This window comes from Pelecanus crispus, chromosome 2 (genome assembly GCF_030463565.1).
Source record: "Pelecanus crispus isolate bPelCri1 chromosome 2, bPelCri1.pri, whole genome shotgun sequence".
NCBI classification, from domain to species: domain Eukaryota; kingdom Metazoa; phylum Chordata; class Aves; order Pelecaniformes; family Pelecanidae; genus Pelecanus; species Pelecanus crispus.
In genome coordinates, this window is record NC_134644.1 from 8,182,632 (window position 1) to 8,198,228 (window position 15,597).

Sequence of the window (15,597 nt, forward strand, 5' to 3'; positions counted from 1 at the left end):
AAATAAAGCTAAACATAGATTTTTCAGTAGCAGTTATTCCAACATGAGCAAAAGAAGAATCTAAGAAATAGTATGTTTTACAGGAGTAAAATGTGCATTAAGAAAAAAATATTTATCCTTACTAACTCAAAGGAAATGTTGCTTAAATATTTTCTTTCCAACTCACTTCCCCACTTACGAAATACAAATTACTTTCAGACAGAGATTGTTGTGCCTCTCTGTCAATTCCTTGCCTTCAATCCCAATATAATCTGTGTCATAAAGTTTGGTGAACATCTACAAGATGATAAAGTTTTCATGAAAAAGGTGGCTGAGAAGAAGAGCAAGCCAAATAATGTTCTCAGTGAGAGACATATATAAACCAGTTAGTTTATAAACCAGTTGAACGTAGGTAAGTTGCTCCATCATCATTAGTATCCCAGATGTTATCCACGAATGCTACCTCTTACTTGCCGGGGACATCACAGAATTAATGGGGCAGAGATTGTTGTGGTAGGGAGATGCAGGGTATATAAAACCACAAAATTCTAGGAAAACAAGTTTCTCCTATCAAATCATGTTCTATAGCCTTCTGAAAAGAAAAATTAGTATCTTGAGGAGACGTCACATTCAGGCTAAGACAACCTACATAGTTGAATGCTGAAAACGTCATGTGTCAGTTCAGAGAGAAAAGAAAGGCTTCTTCCCCCGGCTTCTCCCCCTCTCAGAATAAGTAACACCAGAGGACTGGAGATTTAACATAATATACAGCTTTCTGTACAAACTTATGAATGTTTTTTACAGAAAACCCATTCCATTTGAATGGTAAAATGGGAATCTGAAAAGAAATGTTAATGGTTTAAATGAACTATGAATCAACACATATAAAGATTAGGGTCTTCAATGTATTTACACAAGAGGTATACCAATAGCTTTACCTGCAAGTAGACAGGAAAGGTTTCTTCAAGTTTATTTTTCTTTTTTCTGTAACGCTTTTTTATTTTCTCCGTACTTTCAGAAGCTGGGGTAGACTCCTCAACTGGAGTGTCTGGCAGCTGTTCTGTCCAACCTAAAAAAGTAATGTTCAGGCACAAATAAAATACTCAGTACCTTGCTCTAAAGGCACAGTGGCAGATATACCTAACATATCTTGCTACCTATCTGGGTGCGTGGGTTTACTGAATCTCACTCTAGATGTATTCTAAAGGTGGCTTTTATCTAGGCAGCTGTGAACTGCCACCTGATCATCTGGGCTCTGGCAGTAAGAAATACCATACGTGATACTAGTCACATCGCTACCTTGTTGTACCTCACTGGCTGAAGACAGACCTTTAACTTTCGTATCTCCAAGCCACCTAAGAATTTGGTAATTTGAGAGAAATTATAGGTGCCATTCAACCAGATATTTGAAAGATAATTCCACTGAAGTACTATCTCCAAAATCATCAATGTTGAGTTACACATTAATCCCCTTTCATTTTATACACTATTTTTCCTCAAATTAAAAGTAAAAAACTTTTTTTTTAAATCTGAGAAAAGACTGTCGTATAAATAATGAACAGGCTAGAAAAAGAAATCTATAAAGAAGCCCTTCAAGAAAAATTACACATTTATTCAGCTATCATATTCCAAACTGGCACTGTTTTTTCTAATAAACACAAAAGCACACAGTGCTCATCAATCATTCAGTATTTTATTTCAACAGACCAGGGAAAACACTGCAGGTAAAAGCAGAACTTTTTAAGTCCTGCAACTTCTGTCTTGCCAAAGCTAATTACATGAAGTTAACGACCCTGGGAAGTTATTTAAGAAACTGTATTATAGTGGTAGTAAAATCAGCTATGCTTTGTACTGCAGTGATCTCTTGTACCATATTCAGAGGACAGGGAGTAGAATAAGGCTTGCTAACACCGCGACCTCTGCATTGTTTGAGAGTGAGCTTTTGCAGAGAAAGGGGGATGGAACATGACAAGAGTAGCAAAAAACTTGGTAAGGCTGATGAGCACTGGCAGCTGAGAAGCAGGCTCTCAGCAAGCTATGATGATTTAAAACATACAAGATTTTTCTGAGTTATTTTTTTCTTAACAAGCAATTGTGCCTGAGCAGACAAAAAGAAGCTCAAACTTTCAACTGAAAAATACTTGTTTAGAATACTGCTTTTTAACAATATGCATTGTACTGTTACCCAGAACAGGGAATTAACTTTTTAGACTTTTTTTTTTTTACTTAAAGGAGCAGATCCCTACAGAAATTAAAAACTTTACAGCAAAATTTTCAGCACTACCTGAAACAATGTAGTATGCTATACTGAAATAATATTTAATAAGCAGAAAAACATAGCTATAACACTAATATTAAAGAAAAAGCAAGCACTATACCTGAATAGGGGACCTAGCTAGAATACTGGGTTGCACTGATAAAAGACACATTTGTTGGCTTCATAAAGCAGTTCTACAAATGCAAGCAAGGACAACATTTAACTGTTAGTTTTTAATACTGCCTGGATGCTGTAGTAAAGGTCCGGTCTCCACCATGTTGTACAAATATATAGCAAGAGACTGATCTGGTTCTGGAAAGGTTAAAAACACAACAGCTGAACAGACAGGAGACAATAATAGGAGAAATCAAAGGCCAGAGCCTTCTAACTGAGATGGTATCAGCCAACCTTTAGAAGCAGCTGCCTCCTCCTACTAACTTTATAGGAAACAGGCTCTGAACTAAACATATTCCACATCTCAACTGAATGATACCTCAATATTTTATAGATTAGATAGTGTGAACAAATCCAGATGGATGAAATAATTTAGTCTAATCACACACAGCAAGCAAGAGAACAAGGCCCAAAACCAAAACCTGACGTCTTGTTAGGTGCCCAATCTACTGAGTACTACAGTGTCAGGGGCATTAAAATGGCTTTGCTATGAGAAGAGAGACCATACAGAGTAGGATTCTTCAGCCCTGGAAAAGACAACAACTGATGGGGGAATATGACACATGTCTAGAAAATCTTTCTGTATTACAAATATGGAATGATTTTTTAAAATCAACTTTCATAACATAAAACACAAGGGTAGCTTATGAAACTCTCAGATATCCAGTTTAAAATAAGAAGGAATTATTTCTTCATGCAACACTATTATATTGTTGAACTCATTAACATAGAATTTTCCAGAGCATAAACAGAAACATGAAAATATCAGACACATTTGTGCAACACGGCAGACTGGTGAATATTAAAACCGATGGTCCAGAAGACACCTCTGGATCAGGACTACATCTGGAAGAAGGCATATCAGAAAGAAGATTGCTCTAAACCTACCTCATTTCTTACGCTTCTGTCTTCTACTAGTCAAAGCTAGGCTAAACAGAGCTCCGACACAATACAGCAGTCCTTACAATCCTCACTATTTATCTCCCACAATAGCCTGCAAGTCATTGTTTCAGTGCCTTTGTAAATCATGGGCTCTGCTGAAACTCTTAAGTATGCAGGAATGAGTATTTTCAGTCGAATTAATAAAGCCATCATGACAAACACAAAAAACTTTTTCCTTTGTAGCACATCTCTGGAAAGAATCGTATGTTGATGAGTTGCATTATTTTTACTGCATTAAGCATGAACAAAAATTTAAAAATAAGTTTTTGCACTTACCTTCATCTCTGCCAGGCAACTGCTCAGAAACAGATCCAGAAGAATCTTTCCTGGAGAGAGATCTTTTAGTCTTCCCCTGCCCCGTACGACTTCTCTGACGTACCATAAATCCACCAATACCTAACAATGAAGCAAAAATTCAGTATATTGATTAAAACTGTGTTTCACAGTAAGCATGAGAGCCAAGATTATTCTTCAGGTAAAGGGGACTTCTGCATCTGTAAAGGTCTAAGAATGAATCTGAGATACTTGCGGAGTTTTTACTTGGAGTTTTACAAAACATTTCTGAATTTTAACGTCTCGGTGGGTATATATGTAATTAGCAAACAGGATCAGAATTTTAGGACTGTAAAATATCCACAAGAAGTTCAAATCACCAAACCTGGCAACTTTCAGATGTTGTTTTTCCCCTCCCTTGGCAAGCTGATGAATTGCTAGAATTAGAAGTCAATCCACCAAATGAAACCTATTAAAGAACCTTAAAGGACCATAAAAAAACTCTACAAATTGCTCTAGAGAGCCCACCACTCCAAATGACGGTACTAGAGAAGGACATATCACAAAATAAAAAGATAATTAGTCAACATCATACTGCCTGAAACTCCAGAATCCTTCACTAGACATTGACTGCAGTGCTCCTGGTCCTCTACAGTTGGTGTGTGTGTATGTACATGCATCAGATTCAGGTTTGTTTCATTTTTCAGGGAAATTGTTGGCTGCAGAAAACTAACAGATGGCTGCTCAACTCAGGATCCAAAACCAGTCCGAGCAAATGAAACTCTCTTCTCTTGAGGACCCAAAGGTGGAAATAAATGGCTTGTTGAGGTACATTATTTGTAGAGAAAAAGGAAATCTCTGTTAAGTGATGTGGGGTTGTACCACCATCTCCCTAGGATGGGCCCATGATGGAAGGCAATATACACATGGGCATGACCTGCTGAGACAGGGCTCTTAGCAGAGTGGGAAATGACATGGGAAGGGTAAAAGGCGGTAGAGATCTGTTTAGCTTCTGAGAGAGAAGCAAGAGGAACTGGACCGTGTTGTAACTCCTGCTTCCTTTCCTTCCTTCACTGTATTCCTTGCCTTCACCTCCTCAATCGTTTCATTGCCTCTGTTCTCCTCCCCTACTATCTTCATAATCACAGGATATGGCCCGTTACAGCAAGCAGGATGGGTGTGACTGGCGTAAACAGTATTTGTGACTGCAAAGACTACAATCAACTTCTTATCCACAGTAGTGGGAGGCTGCATAATGAAACACAAAACCAACATGTTAACACAGATTCTGAGACATACCAAGGTATGTGATACAGGGGCTTTTCAAAAAGCCAGGTGGTGTCTCAGCAGAGCTTATTATCTTGGGTTCAGTTTTAGCCCTAATGAATCAGAGCTACTTCCTATGGAGTCACTTAAGTACTTCTAACTTTTTCTGCCTGGAGACAGCTCAAGTGTTTCTGCACCCAGGACACACAGTTAATCTCCACAGTCAAGATAATTAAGAGTCGGCTGCACTAATAAATTAAAATAAATTAATTCATCCAATAACTGAATTCATTAAAATTCACTGCCAGAAGTCATCTGCAAATATTTAGTAAACTACTCTTATCAAATTTTTCAAAAAATAAGGTACCTGCAAAAAGTTCTCTGAGGTTCAGATATTGCCAGACATCTATACATACACACACACAAAAAAACCCTGGTCTTCATCAATTATATATATACAGATCATTTTCCTATCAAGTTAAGAATCAATACAAGGTATAGATTTGAACTACTGATCAATAATTGACAGCATACTAAGAACAGGTGTAATGCTGAGCAGCAACCTTTGACATTTTGATAAGAGGACTAAAAGTTATTTCAAACAGAACAGGGGGAAAAATCTAAAATCAACAATTAGCAGTAGAATACTTCAGAATTCCATACTGTTTTCTTAGTTGTTTTTTTTTTTTTTAATTACACAGAAAAAAAGTGTTAAAACAAACAAGGGACACCCAATCGTATAAATTATTGTATCCTACCGGGTCTATATGGTTTACGCTTCCTTTTTTTAATCCCATCAGCTCCTTCTGCCACTTTGGTATCATCATCCACAGCTTCCCGTTCTGGGCTGGAATCTGATTTTCCATCACAATCCATAAGATCACCTTCTGCAGAAAAGAGGCAATGGAAACTATAACTGGAAAAGGGAAAGACGGTATTTTTCCAAAATTTCTACATCTGACTGATTTCTGAGAAACTGATTTGAGAATGACAGATTTTGCAAAAGGGTGATAGATACTCATGCTCTCTAAACACTTTTGGTAAACACCCTATCTATACACAAAAACCCAGTATGTACATAATTTCCTGCAAGATGATCTCTGCACAAAAGCAGAGAATAAATGTAATAGTTACTATATGTGAATCTGAGAAATTTTTTTGGTGCCCCCTTCAGAAGCCTGTGCTATTGCATTTTCTAAGTGTCTGAGCAATTTTTAGCCATACATCAAGGAATATGGATACAATTTAACATGCAAGATACACTTCATTTTGTTTACTGTTCTCCTAAGTTTTGTTTGGTAAGGCTTTTCTTTTTTTATTGAGAAGACAGACTAAAAAAACTGCAGCCTGCACTTGGAAGGTAATGTATAAAGATTCTTAGTTTGGAGGGTTCTTGACTTGAAGCTGTGTGGCTGACTGAAAGCAGACTTATCTATGCAGAGGAATTTGACTTATATAGTAGAAAATTCAGCCCAAAGGATTTACTCTGCCTTGAAGATGAAGACTGTAATTTTGGTTTTCAGTTTATATTCTGTGGGAAAGCAGGGTAGAAACAGATGTAAAGTATGATGGCATTAAAAAGCCTTTGGTGTTGAAGAGAGAGTGAGTTAATTCTGTTTCTGATATGCCCAAAATGTCAATATAATAATGACCTTACATCTTCGTTTTATTGTAAAGCTTTTGAAGCATGTTAAATACACTCTCGCCTCTGAGAAGATATTGGAATTCCCATTCCCTGCTTTGGATTTAGGTGTGTAATTCTATATGGTCTAAAAACCACATACAGTTGTAAGAGGGAGAAATACTGTTATGACAGACAGAGCTGGATGCTTTCATACCACTTCTGCTGTGGTAGAACACATCCTTGCTCTTCCACAAGCTGATCACAGACCAGACTTTCCCATCAATGAAGACCGTTCTGAGTTCTACCAACAAAGCTGGTGGCTTGGCAAAGGCAGCCCCCACTAATCACCACAGCCAATTTCCTCCTTCCCTGAAGAGCATGGGTGAGCTGTCTTTGCAACGTGTCCACTTCTGGCAGAGGAGAAACCTGCTTGAGCGCGAATGTGTCCTGCTACACAAAGCAGTATGCTGAATGCTAAACCCCACAGTGGTCCTTCCCATTTACTTATGAAGCATAGCTCTACAAATAGTAGTATAATAGCCACACTAAGTCTACCAAAGCTGAAGCTCCCAAAGCAAGCTGAACTTTCAAGTGGACTTTAAAATGTGCAGCACCTGATGAAATGCCAAACCTGATGAAAGCCTACAGATGAGATGGTAGCAAAATTACACCGAGCTCAGTTTTCTCAGACACAGCCTCTTTTTTCCACCTGGAACTTCAGAGTCAAAGTAAATGTTATTCCTGTTTGCCTGGAATGACTACACTGTGTTGCTCCAATCAAAGCCATGGCACAGCTTTATTCATCCTGATGCTCATACAAAAATTTCAGACGTTCAGAGAACAGGCACTGATCCACTCTACAGAGCACATGTAGAGCTTCCAGGAAATCCAGCCAATCTGCCATGTACATGCTGTGCTGTTACCACCACATATATGAGCGTGCTCTAACTTTCAAAAAGGCAACGACAGGTGATCAAAACTGAAATTAAAGTCTGTGGAAGCTTTAGCTCTCCCTTTCATACTCTGCTATTACATTTATATATCTAGTTAGAAAGGGATACCTATAAAAGCCAACAAGCAGATAATGAAGTTAGACAAAGTTATACAGAAAACAGGCACATGTTTGTAAAAGTAAAGATGATTTACCACTGAAAAAGAACAACAAGGGAAGTGGTTAATTCTCTATCTTGATGCCTTCAAACCAAAACCAAAAGCTTTTTTGCCTTCAGTAACCCACCTGATGGATTATTTGAAAGTATGAGATTAAATTTAAGAGTGTAATGCTAGGATAATGTACCAAACCCTGTGAATACTGAAGGAAATGAAAGAAAATCAACTAGTTACCCCTTTTAAAGGTTATAAACAAATATAAGGGAAGCTATTATTAAAAAAAAATACCATCTGCTGTTGACTAGAAGCGTTAAGAACGTGCTAATCAAACAACGGGAACAATACTTATATCAACAAGTTAACACTGAGACTGCACTGATGGTTAAACTACCCAGTTATCTCAAGTACACTCTCTGTATCTAAAAAAAGCATCTTATGACATTTAATCTGATTAACAACGAGGCAATGTTGCATAAACAGAAAGCACTTTAGATAGTGGTGAGGTGGGGTGCCTGTGTTCCTCTGTTCCTCTCCTAACAGGCATCTGCATGCCTAACTAATGACTTTCACACCTGCCATTTAAGTAAGCCTTTCCCCAGGCCATGGATTAACACCTATTCTACCAACACACTTAGCAGGATGTACAGGCAGACCATGGCAAAGAGGACAGGAGAATGGTACTGCACCACGTTGGCTGCGTTTCTAGTGTTGAAGAGCGGGGATTTGAAGAGTGGGGCTGGCTGCTCCTACATGCTTTTCCCACTCTCATCTCCCACCTTCTGTCTCCTCTGGCTGGGGCTGCTGTGCTTGCTCAGCTGTGAGGGAAGCAGATGAGACAAGTACTGGTGGCCCTGGGATGTGTGGATCTTTGCTCCATGTCTAGACTTGCAGTAGAAGGAGCTCTCCCAAGGGCTTCTACCATGGATTGAAATGTCATCCCCGTACACAGGGATGTGTCTGGGTAGGCAAGCGTTAGCCCAGATCCCTTCATCTCTCATCAGCCTTGGAGGCCACAAAAACACTGTTGTATCTTCCCATCCCTCCATACTACACAGATACCCCATCCTGGAACCTGAAATCCTTTGGTAGGACTCTACATACAGCGTCATGTACTTGAAGTAGAGCAACATGCAGAATTCACTTCCAAACTCAAATTCTGTATTAAATGCTACTTTGGAGAAGAGGACAAACAAAAATGTTCATCTATGGAAATACAAGGACAATACATGTCTTCAGACTCTCAGGTCAGCCCACCTTATTTCTTTCAGAAAAAAGAAATACTCTCAAAAAGCTTTTTACTCCACTTCCCCCCTTGTTTTAAATACCAGCTTTACAGTGATCTACACGCTGCTTTGCTGAGCCAACGTTACCACTTTAAAACAGCATCTGCACTAAATCTGTGAGCCTTAAATACACTTTACTCAGTGAGTGCAGATTTTTTCCCACAGGTAACCCAAGGATTAGACAGAAAGGCAACTTGCATTTCCAGTGTTGCCAGCCTCAGAAAGGTGAGTTTCCTACAGGATGGATGACCCATAAACAGGACAACGACAACAAAAATCCCTGAAATGGACAACGAGCCATGACTATTGTTCAAGTAATTTCCATAAAGCATTCTGTACCAAACATATGAGTATCAGTATAATAAAAACTCCCAGGGATATCTGCAATACACACATGTACTGCAACACTCCAAGATACAAGACATGCCAAAAGTAGACTGCTACCTCTACTGTCATCCATCTCCCCATCTCTTGAGTGTTCTGACTGGGCATCTGGGGGTGTCTGAAGCACAGCCACACTGTTCTGATTTATAATCTTCAGTTTAAGCTTTGGTTTCGTCCGTTTTCTTCTCGGTACTGTAACAGTTAGGCTCTGTAACTGAGACATGCCGGATTCTGTCAAGCAGACTCCATCCTGGGTGTATGTCTTCGGTGGGTCTATAAAAGTTAAATGAATCATAACAGCAATACAAAGCTCTTTAATTTACAAGTCTTAGATTTTTAGGAATAGTACTTTTAAGAGTTAATAATCCACATGTATGGAGCTGATTCATGAGTGAGGAAATTGGTATAAATAGAACAGAGATATCTGATACTGTCTTACACATTACAGTTACAGCTTTATAATTTAGAGTCTGATGTCAAATCCAGCAACAACCCATTATACTGCTACAAAACAACTTACATCAAGGACTCATTAGAAAGAATGATTTGATTATGGAAACTGGTGCCTTGCAGGGTATTTCTGTTTCCCTGGCAATCACAGAAAACTGTGCAAGTCTTACTTTGGGTCCCTGTTGCTCATCAGCCAAGAACCCCATCCCTCAGTACTGTACCTTCATCTTATTAATGACCTTAAGCCTCCCAGAACTCTTGCTAACTCAGGCAAGTATTAGCCCTACTTTACAGGCAGACAAAAACCAACTTTGATATAAAATTCTGAGTGAGCTACTCAAGATCAATGTGAAATCGTGGGTAGAACCTAAGTCTCCCAAGACCTGCAAGACTGCTTCTTCCTCAAGCTGTTACATGACAATTGAGTCTACCAATGAACTCTAACGTTCCTTAATTCACCATGTAGCTGTCACCTGTGCTGGGGCCCTGCAAGTGGAGGTTTGGGAACTTTCAGGGAATTACCAAATAATGAAGAGGCTGCAATGATGCTTCTGCTCTTTGGAGCCAATTAGATAATGATTTGATAACACAGTTTTTGAAAATATATAAACATCATAACTCTTGTTCCCTTTAACCAAAAATATTTTCTTATGTAACATCTCGCACCTCAAAACACTGCTGGTTCTGAACACAATTCTTCCCAGATGATTTTTTTCATATGGTGAGCTAAAAAATGGTGTTTGCTTTAAAAAAATGGCATACTCTTTTTCAGATTGAAGATTTGAAGGGAGAACCTTCTCTCAGAACTACATTTGTGCGGTATCAAATGGAAAAAAGTTCTGACATGATGGAAGTTGTCCTAACGTGATGGAAGCTGTCAGGTACTATCATACAAAGTGACTTGTGAGTAGGCTTGTCAAGATTATAAATTCCGAGTACAAACCAGACAAATACAGAAAAGTTGTGTTCTCCTACAGCCTGAGCCTGTAAACATTTGTGTACATGCTTGACTCAGCCCCACTGTGTTACCACCGCTAATAGTAAGGCAAGCAACTAAGTCTGCAGGATCAAAGCATAAAGTATTATAGTGCAGGTATGGCAGGCAAAAGAGAAGAAAGAAGAGAGAATGAGAAAAAAAAATGAAAAGCATGCTGCAGTAACTGAAGGATAGTTAATGCTGTGTGTTATAAAATCATAAAAAAAGGAATTTTTGTCTCATGTAAAAATATACCCTTAAAATATGCTAAATGATCAAAGATTAAGCATTTACATTCTTTACCTAGTTCTTTTGATTTTGAAATAATCTGAGCTCCAACTGATGAATCACAACAGTCCAAAGAAGGCACTGAAAAATATAAGGAAAATAATTTCAACTTGTAAAAATGGTGACTTGATTTAAACTGCAACTATCAATTAATTTTCCTTCAAACACTTCTGTTGCACTCTCTAACTTACACTGTTGGCAACATCCACTAGCACCTTGAAAATAAAGTGCTTTTCAGCGCCACAGAAGATGTGACTACAAAACAAGCCTGATACAAACTGAAGTTCTCCAACTTACTAGAGCCAAGAATGGCATTGGAATGGCCCTGAACTCAATGGTAAATGATCTCCTTCTACTGGAGCAAGGACAAACGAATACACTGGATCTACTGGATTGGAAAGTAAGCTCTACACTAGTCATGACATCCAGGTTTTGCTGACCTAAGCGTGAAAAATGGGAGGGCTTTGTGAATTGGTATCAACTGCTGTTGTATTTCCCCAAGGCGGGGCAGGCACACTCTGACAGCTTCGCACAAAAGATTCCAGCTGTGTCTATGCTGTCAGGTCTCTTATACAACACGTATGAGAAACAAAATAAGGCTGATGTATCTGAGAACAGATGATACATGACCTGTTGAAGTTAGATTAGGTAATTCTTATTCAAGATAAGAATATCGATAAATGGAACAGCAGAAACTCAATTTAAAATCTACAGCTTGTGCGCTTCAGGGAAGCACTGGAACAGTGTGTCTGAACAAATAATGATCAAAATGTCCTACAACACTAGGCTACTCTTGTGGGTAGAAATGCTCTTTCTATCTGCCTTAATTACAGTAACTGTAATCACACTTCACTAACCTGTGATGTGCAGATTAGTCTTTTAATATTAGTAGTGACTTTACAGAGATTATGTAGACAGAGTAAGTAAAGTGAAAATCAGAAGCTTCTATCTCACAAGCACTGAGAACTAGAATCAGAAGACCTGTTATTTTGGCATGGTTAGCATTACCACATAGTCAAGTTTATCCACACTTTTTTCTTTTTTTTTCCCCTAGAAGTCTTACCCGCGCTGAATTTAAGACTCAGACAAACATCTGGAGTATTTACTTTGCATCTGCCACACAAGATGAGACCACTGAGGCAAAGCATGTGTGGGAGGTTCAGTGTTTCTCAGACTTGTCAGAGCACTCACTGCACATGCTGCTGCTGACCATCTCACACACAATATGGGAGTCGGGGGCAAGACTAGGAAAAGCCCAAAAGCTTCCAAGTACCACTTAAACTCTTTGCTAAATACAATAATGAATATGAAATCTAGAGGATGCTTGCTAAGCATATTAAAAAACTTAAGGAAAGTGAAAGCCTGTCTTCAAAAAACTATAGTCCTTTAGAAGTTTTATGTAAGATGTAACTCGAGTATATAACCTACAAAAAAAACAGTATTCCATGCAATTAGTAAATGAAAGCAGCCCATAAGAATTACTGATAAACTGATACACAGGAGCAGAAGGGAAAGACAAGGAAGAAAAGAAACTGAAAATGAGATTTTGAAAGAGACACTGAGCTGGAGGGAAACAAAAAAATATGGGCCAAGCTGCAGGATGGAAGATACTCAAAAGCACTGAACTGGAACAACAGGAAAAAAGGCAGATTGTAAGTAATACTCAAAGTGGAGTAAGATGTCATCTGTTCATTTAATTGGTTATAATCTACAAGATGTTTTAAGACAGAGAAAGCAATTATTGAATTGGAATCCAAGGTAAACAAAAAATTCAGTAAGACAGCTGTGAACAGAAATTTCAAATCCTTATTTAAAAGTCAAACAACAGGGAGCATTCTTCTGGTCCAGGTCGGATTGTGAATAATTTTAGTTTTGGAGACTGAATAGAGTTGAAATAATCAAACAAACAAGCTGATAGTGACAGAGGTGAGGCCTTCAGAGACCAACTCACAAAAGCTGCACAAACAAACAGTGTTTGAAGACAGTATCAAACAGACTTCCAGAAAAGGAGCTAATTAGAGTGCAGATTAAGGATTAAAATCAATAAAATGGATAACAGAGAAACAGAGTACTGTTACAGAAAGACTGTTCAAGGGGAAAAAAATTAAAAATTGAACAAAAAAGTGCTTTCTGAGGCACTTAGCTGAAGTTTAACCAAAATTATTACGCTTATTTACAAAAGGGTTTAAACATGCTGAGTATCATACAGCATTTAGTAGCTTCCGTTGAAAACAAGCAATTGCACAGAATACAATACGATGAGAAGAACCACAGTTTCAAAAAGAAAGGGAGCTGCCATTTGTAAGGCTGTAATAGAAAAGAACAATTCTAGGAAGAAATTAAATCAGCGTAAGGGACAGAGCAAAATGGTTCATGTAGAAACACAACACTAACCAGAGCACCATTGGACGCCTGCATAACTGTGTGCATGACGCAGGGATTTCTTTGTAAATACAGTAACTTACAAGAACATAAGACCTGACACAATAAACGTGCTAAATAATAAAAAAAATTCAAAAGTTGTTTTTTTAAACATATAGTATTATGTTGCTTTCGTATCCTGTATTTGTAAAGTACAAAGAATTGAATGAAGAAAAATTTAACTCAGTTTCATGAAAACTGTACAACAGAGGCTCCCAGCCATAGTATGCGTACCACTGGCAGTATCGAGCATCTCTGAATTAGTAAGTGATACGAAGTCCTCACTGCCTCTGTGGGCATGCTTACTTGAGCCACAGGAGGAATACCTGCACACGGGCAGCTACCAGCAACTGTCACCAGATCAGCTCTAACTAGCTAAAGAAAACCAGGCAGAGCTGGTCCCTTTGCCTCCTGCAGAGAAATTAAATCAGCACTAAGGGAGGAGGAAGCTGGAGAATGTGGATGGAGAAAGGACAGGAGTAAGTGAGAAAGGGATGCAATTTGCAGATGGGTCATATGACATGCAAGGTCAAATGATAGAAAGGCGGAAGTGATGGGTAGATGGTCAAGAACCACTTGTCTAGGAGTGAGTGTAGATGAGAGATGCACACACCTCTCCTCAATGTGCAGGAATTACAGCACAGAGGAAAAGCTGCTGCTACCTAGAGAAGCTGCTAGTACCCAGTCATTATAATATTCAAGCAATCTAAATTAGAAAAACACAGCAATACGCTGGGGGATGTATGTTGTAACTTGAGACCATACTAAAAGGAACCTGATGAAACACTGATCAGAGATAATTATTTCAGAAGAATCTAGTAATGAGGGTTTATGGTATACTACTTTGCAGCAAATCTTACTGGCTTTTGATATTTACGTATGTTCAAGAAGAAAAAGAACTTTTTATCTTTCATTTCTGTTTCCTGAAGATGGCTTTGTAAGATTATCAGATATGCATCTGATGTTCTTAAGATGAGACAGGGAAGAGCTCTTACAAATGTAAAAGTTTCTGTTTTCTGCAGCAAGAAAAATGGAAGCTCTTTCTCAATACCTACATGCTAGAAGTATTTACTCTTTACCAGCAGTAAACCTGCAATATATTGGTAATTTACTAAGTTGAGGGGCTCTTGCTTCTTCTAGAAAGTAAGTAGTTAAAAAGCTTGTAATAATACTTGCAACACATCTGTGATACATCAGATGGAAAGAGCAAGAACCATCCCAGTAAGAATCCCACAATATGGTGCATTTTAAGAAGCTTTCTACTGTTAACTAACATTTGTTTCTCTAAGTTTATCAAATGCTAACTGATAAAAAAAAACTCAAAACAAAAAAATATAGAAAGTTTTCAAAGGAGTTGTAGAAGAATTAATGAAAGATCGAAAACATTTCATATAAAAGTACATGCAAGTATTTCTATGAACATGCATCAAATGACGTATTCAGACATGCAACTGTGCAAATGTACACGTGTTCAAGAGGTATTATATATACTGAGTCAAAACATGAAAGCATAAGAGAAATTTGTCTTATTAAAAAAAAACGTGAAAAAAACCGCAAAGAAAGCTTGGGAACTCCCTAACAGGTCTTGCAGGACTGGTTCCTATTCCTCGTAAGACAAACTCAAGCAACACAACTTCATGAAGGTGTGCAGGACTAACTGTGGGGCCAGCTTACGCCTGGAAGTGAAACAGCTCCAATACCATCCTGTGAAGCTGTTCTGTTTCACGTATTACGGGCTTTAATTACCTCTAAAAGGTAGCTCTGCCAGCTTGGAAAAGAAAGGAAGAGGCAGTATTTCTTACTTGGACCTTTTTGTTTTAAGTGCCCAAAGCTTAATATCAAAGTAACAAAAACCTGTGTTACATCTGCAAGTTTCTTATTCTTCCCACTTACAAAACCTCTTTGTGAATTTGTAAAAGCAGAACTCAAAAATGAAGTAACTTGTAGGAATACATAAGCATAAGTCATTCTTACTTCTAATAGTTATAAAAGTGGGATACTTGGAAGTGTTCCACAACCATGTAAACCTCCAAGGTCACCTCAGTAAGTTACAATTACTGCCACGCTGTTATGGGGACATGCCAGTGTAAAGGGACATTAGATGCTCTACTGAACTTTTCTTGGCAGACCTCTTGAACACATACCTCATGATACCTTAAGTCTTGATCAG

The 15,597-nt window shown here is 38.3% G+C and overlaps 1 protein-coding gene across 11 annotated transcripts in view; it reads right to left on the reverse strand.

The window, feature by feature from the left end:
• Nucleotides 1–15,597, reverse strand: part of KMT2C (lysine methyltransferase 2C) — a 204,359-nt gene that overhangs the window by 48,583 nt on the left and 140,179 nt on the right. For 9 of the 11 annotated variants that reach the window (XM_075728169.1, XM_075728178.1, XM_075728177.1 and 6 more), the window contains 5 exons: nucleotides 11,022–11,087; nucleotides 9,353–9,565; nucleotides 5,650–5,778; nucleotides 3,629–3,748; nucleotides 918–1,048 (listed from right to left, as the gene is read on the reverse strand). In XM_075728169.1, the coding sequence (XP_075584284.1) occupies nucleotides 918–1,048; nucleotides 3,629–3,748; nucleotides 5,650–5,778; nucleotides 9,353–9,565; nucleotides 11,022–11,087 (659 nt within the window). The remainder of the gene's footprint in view (nucleotides 1–917; nucleotides 1,049–3,628; nucleotides 3,749–5,649; nucleotides 5,779–9,352; nucleotides 9,566–11,021; nucleotides 11,088–15,597) is intronic. The other 2 variants (XM_075728175.1, XM_075728179.1) reach the window with 2 other exon arrangements.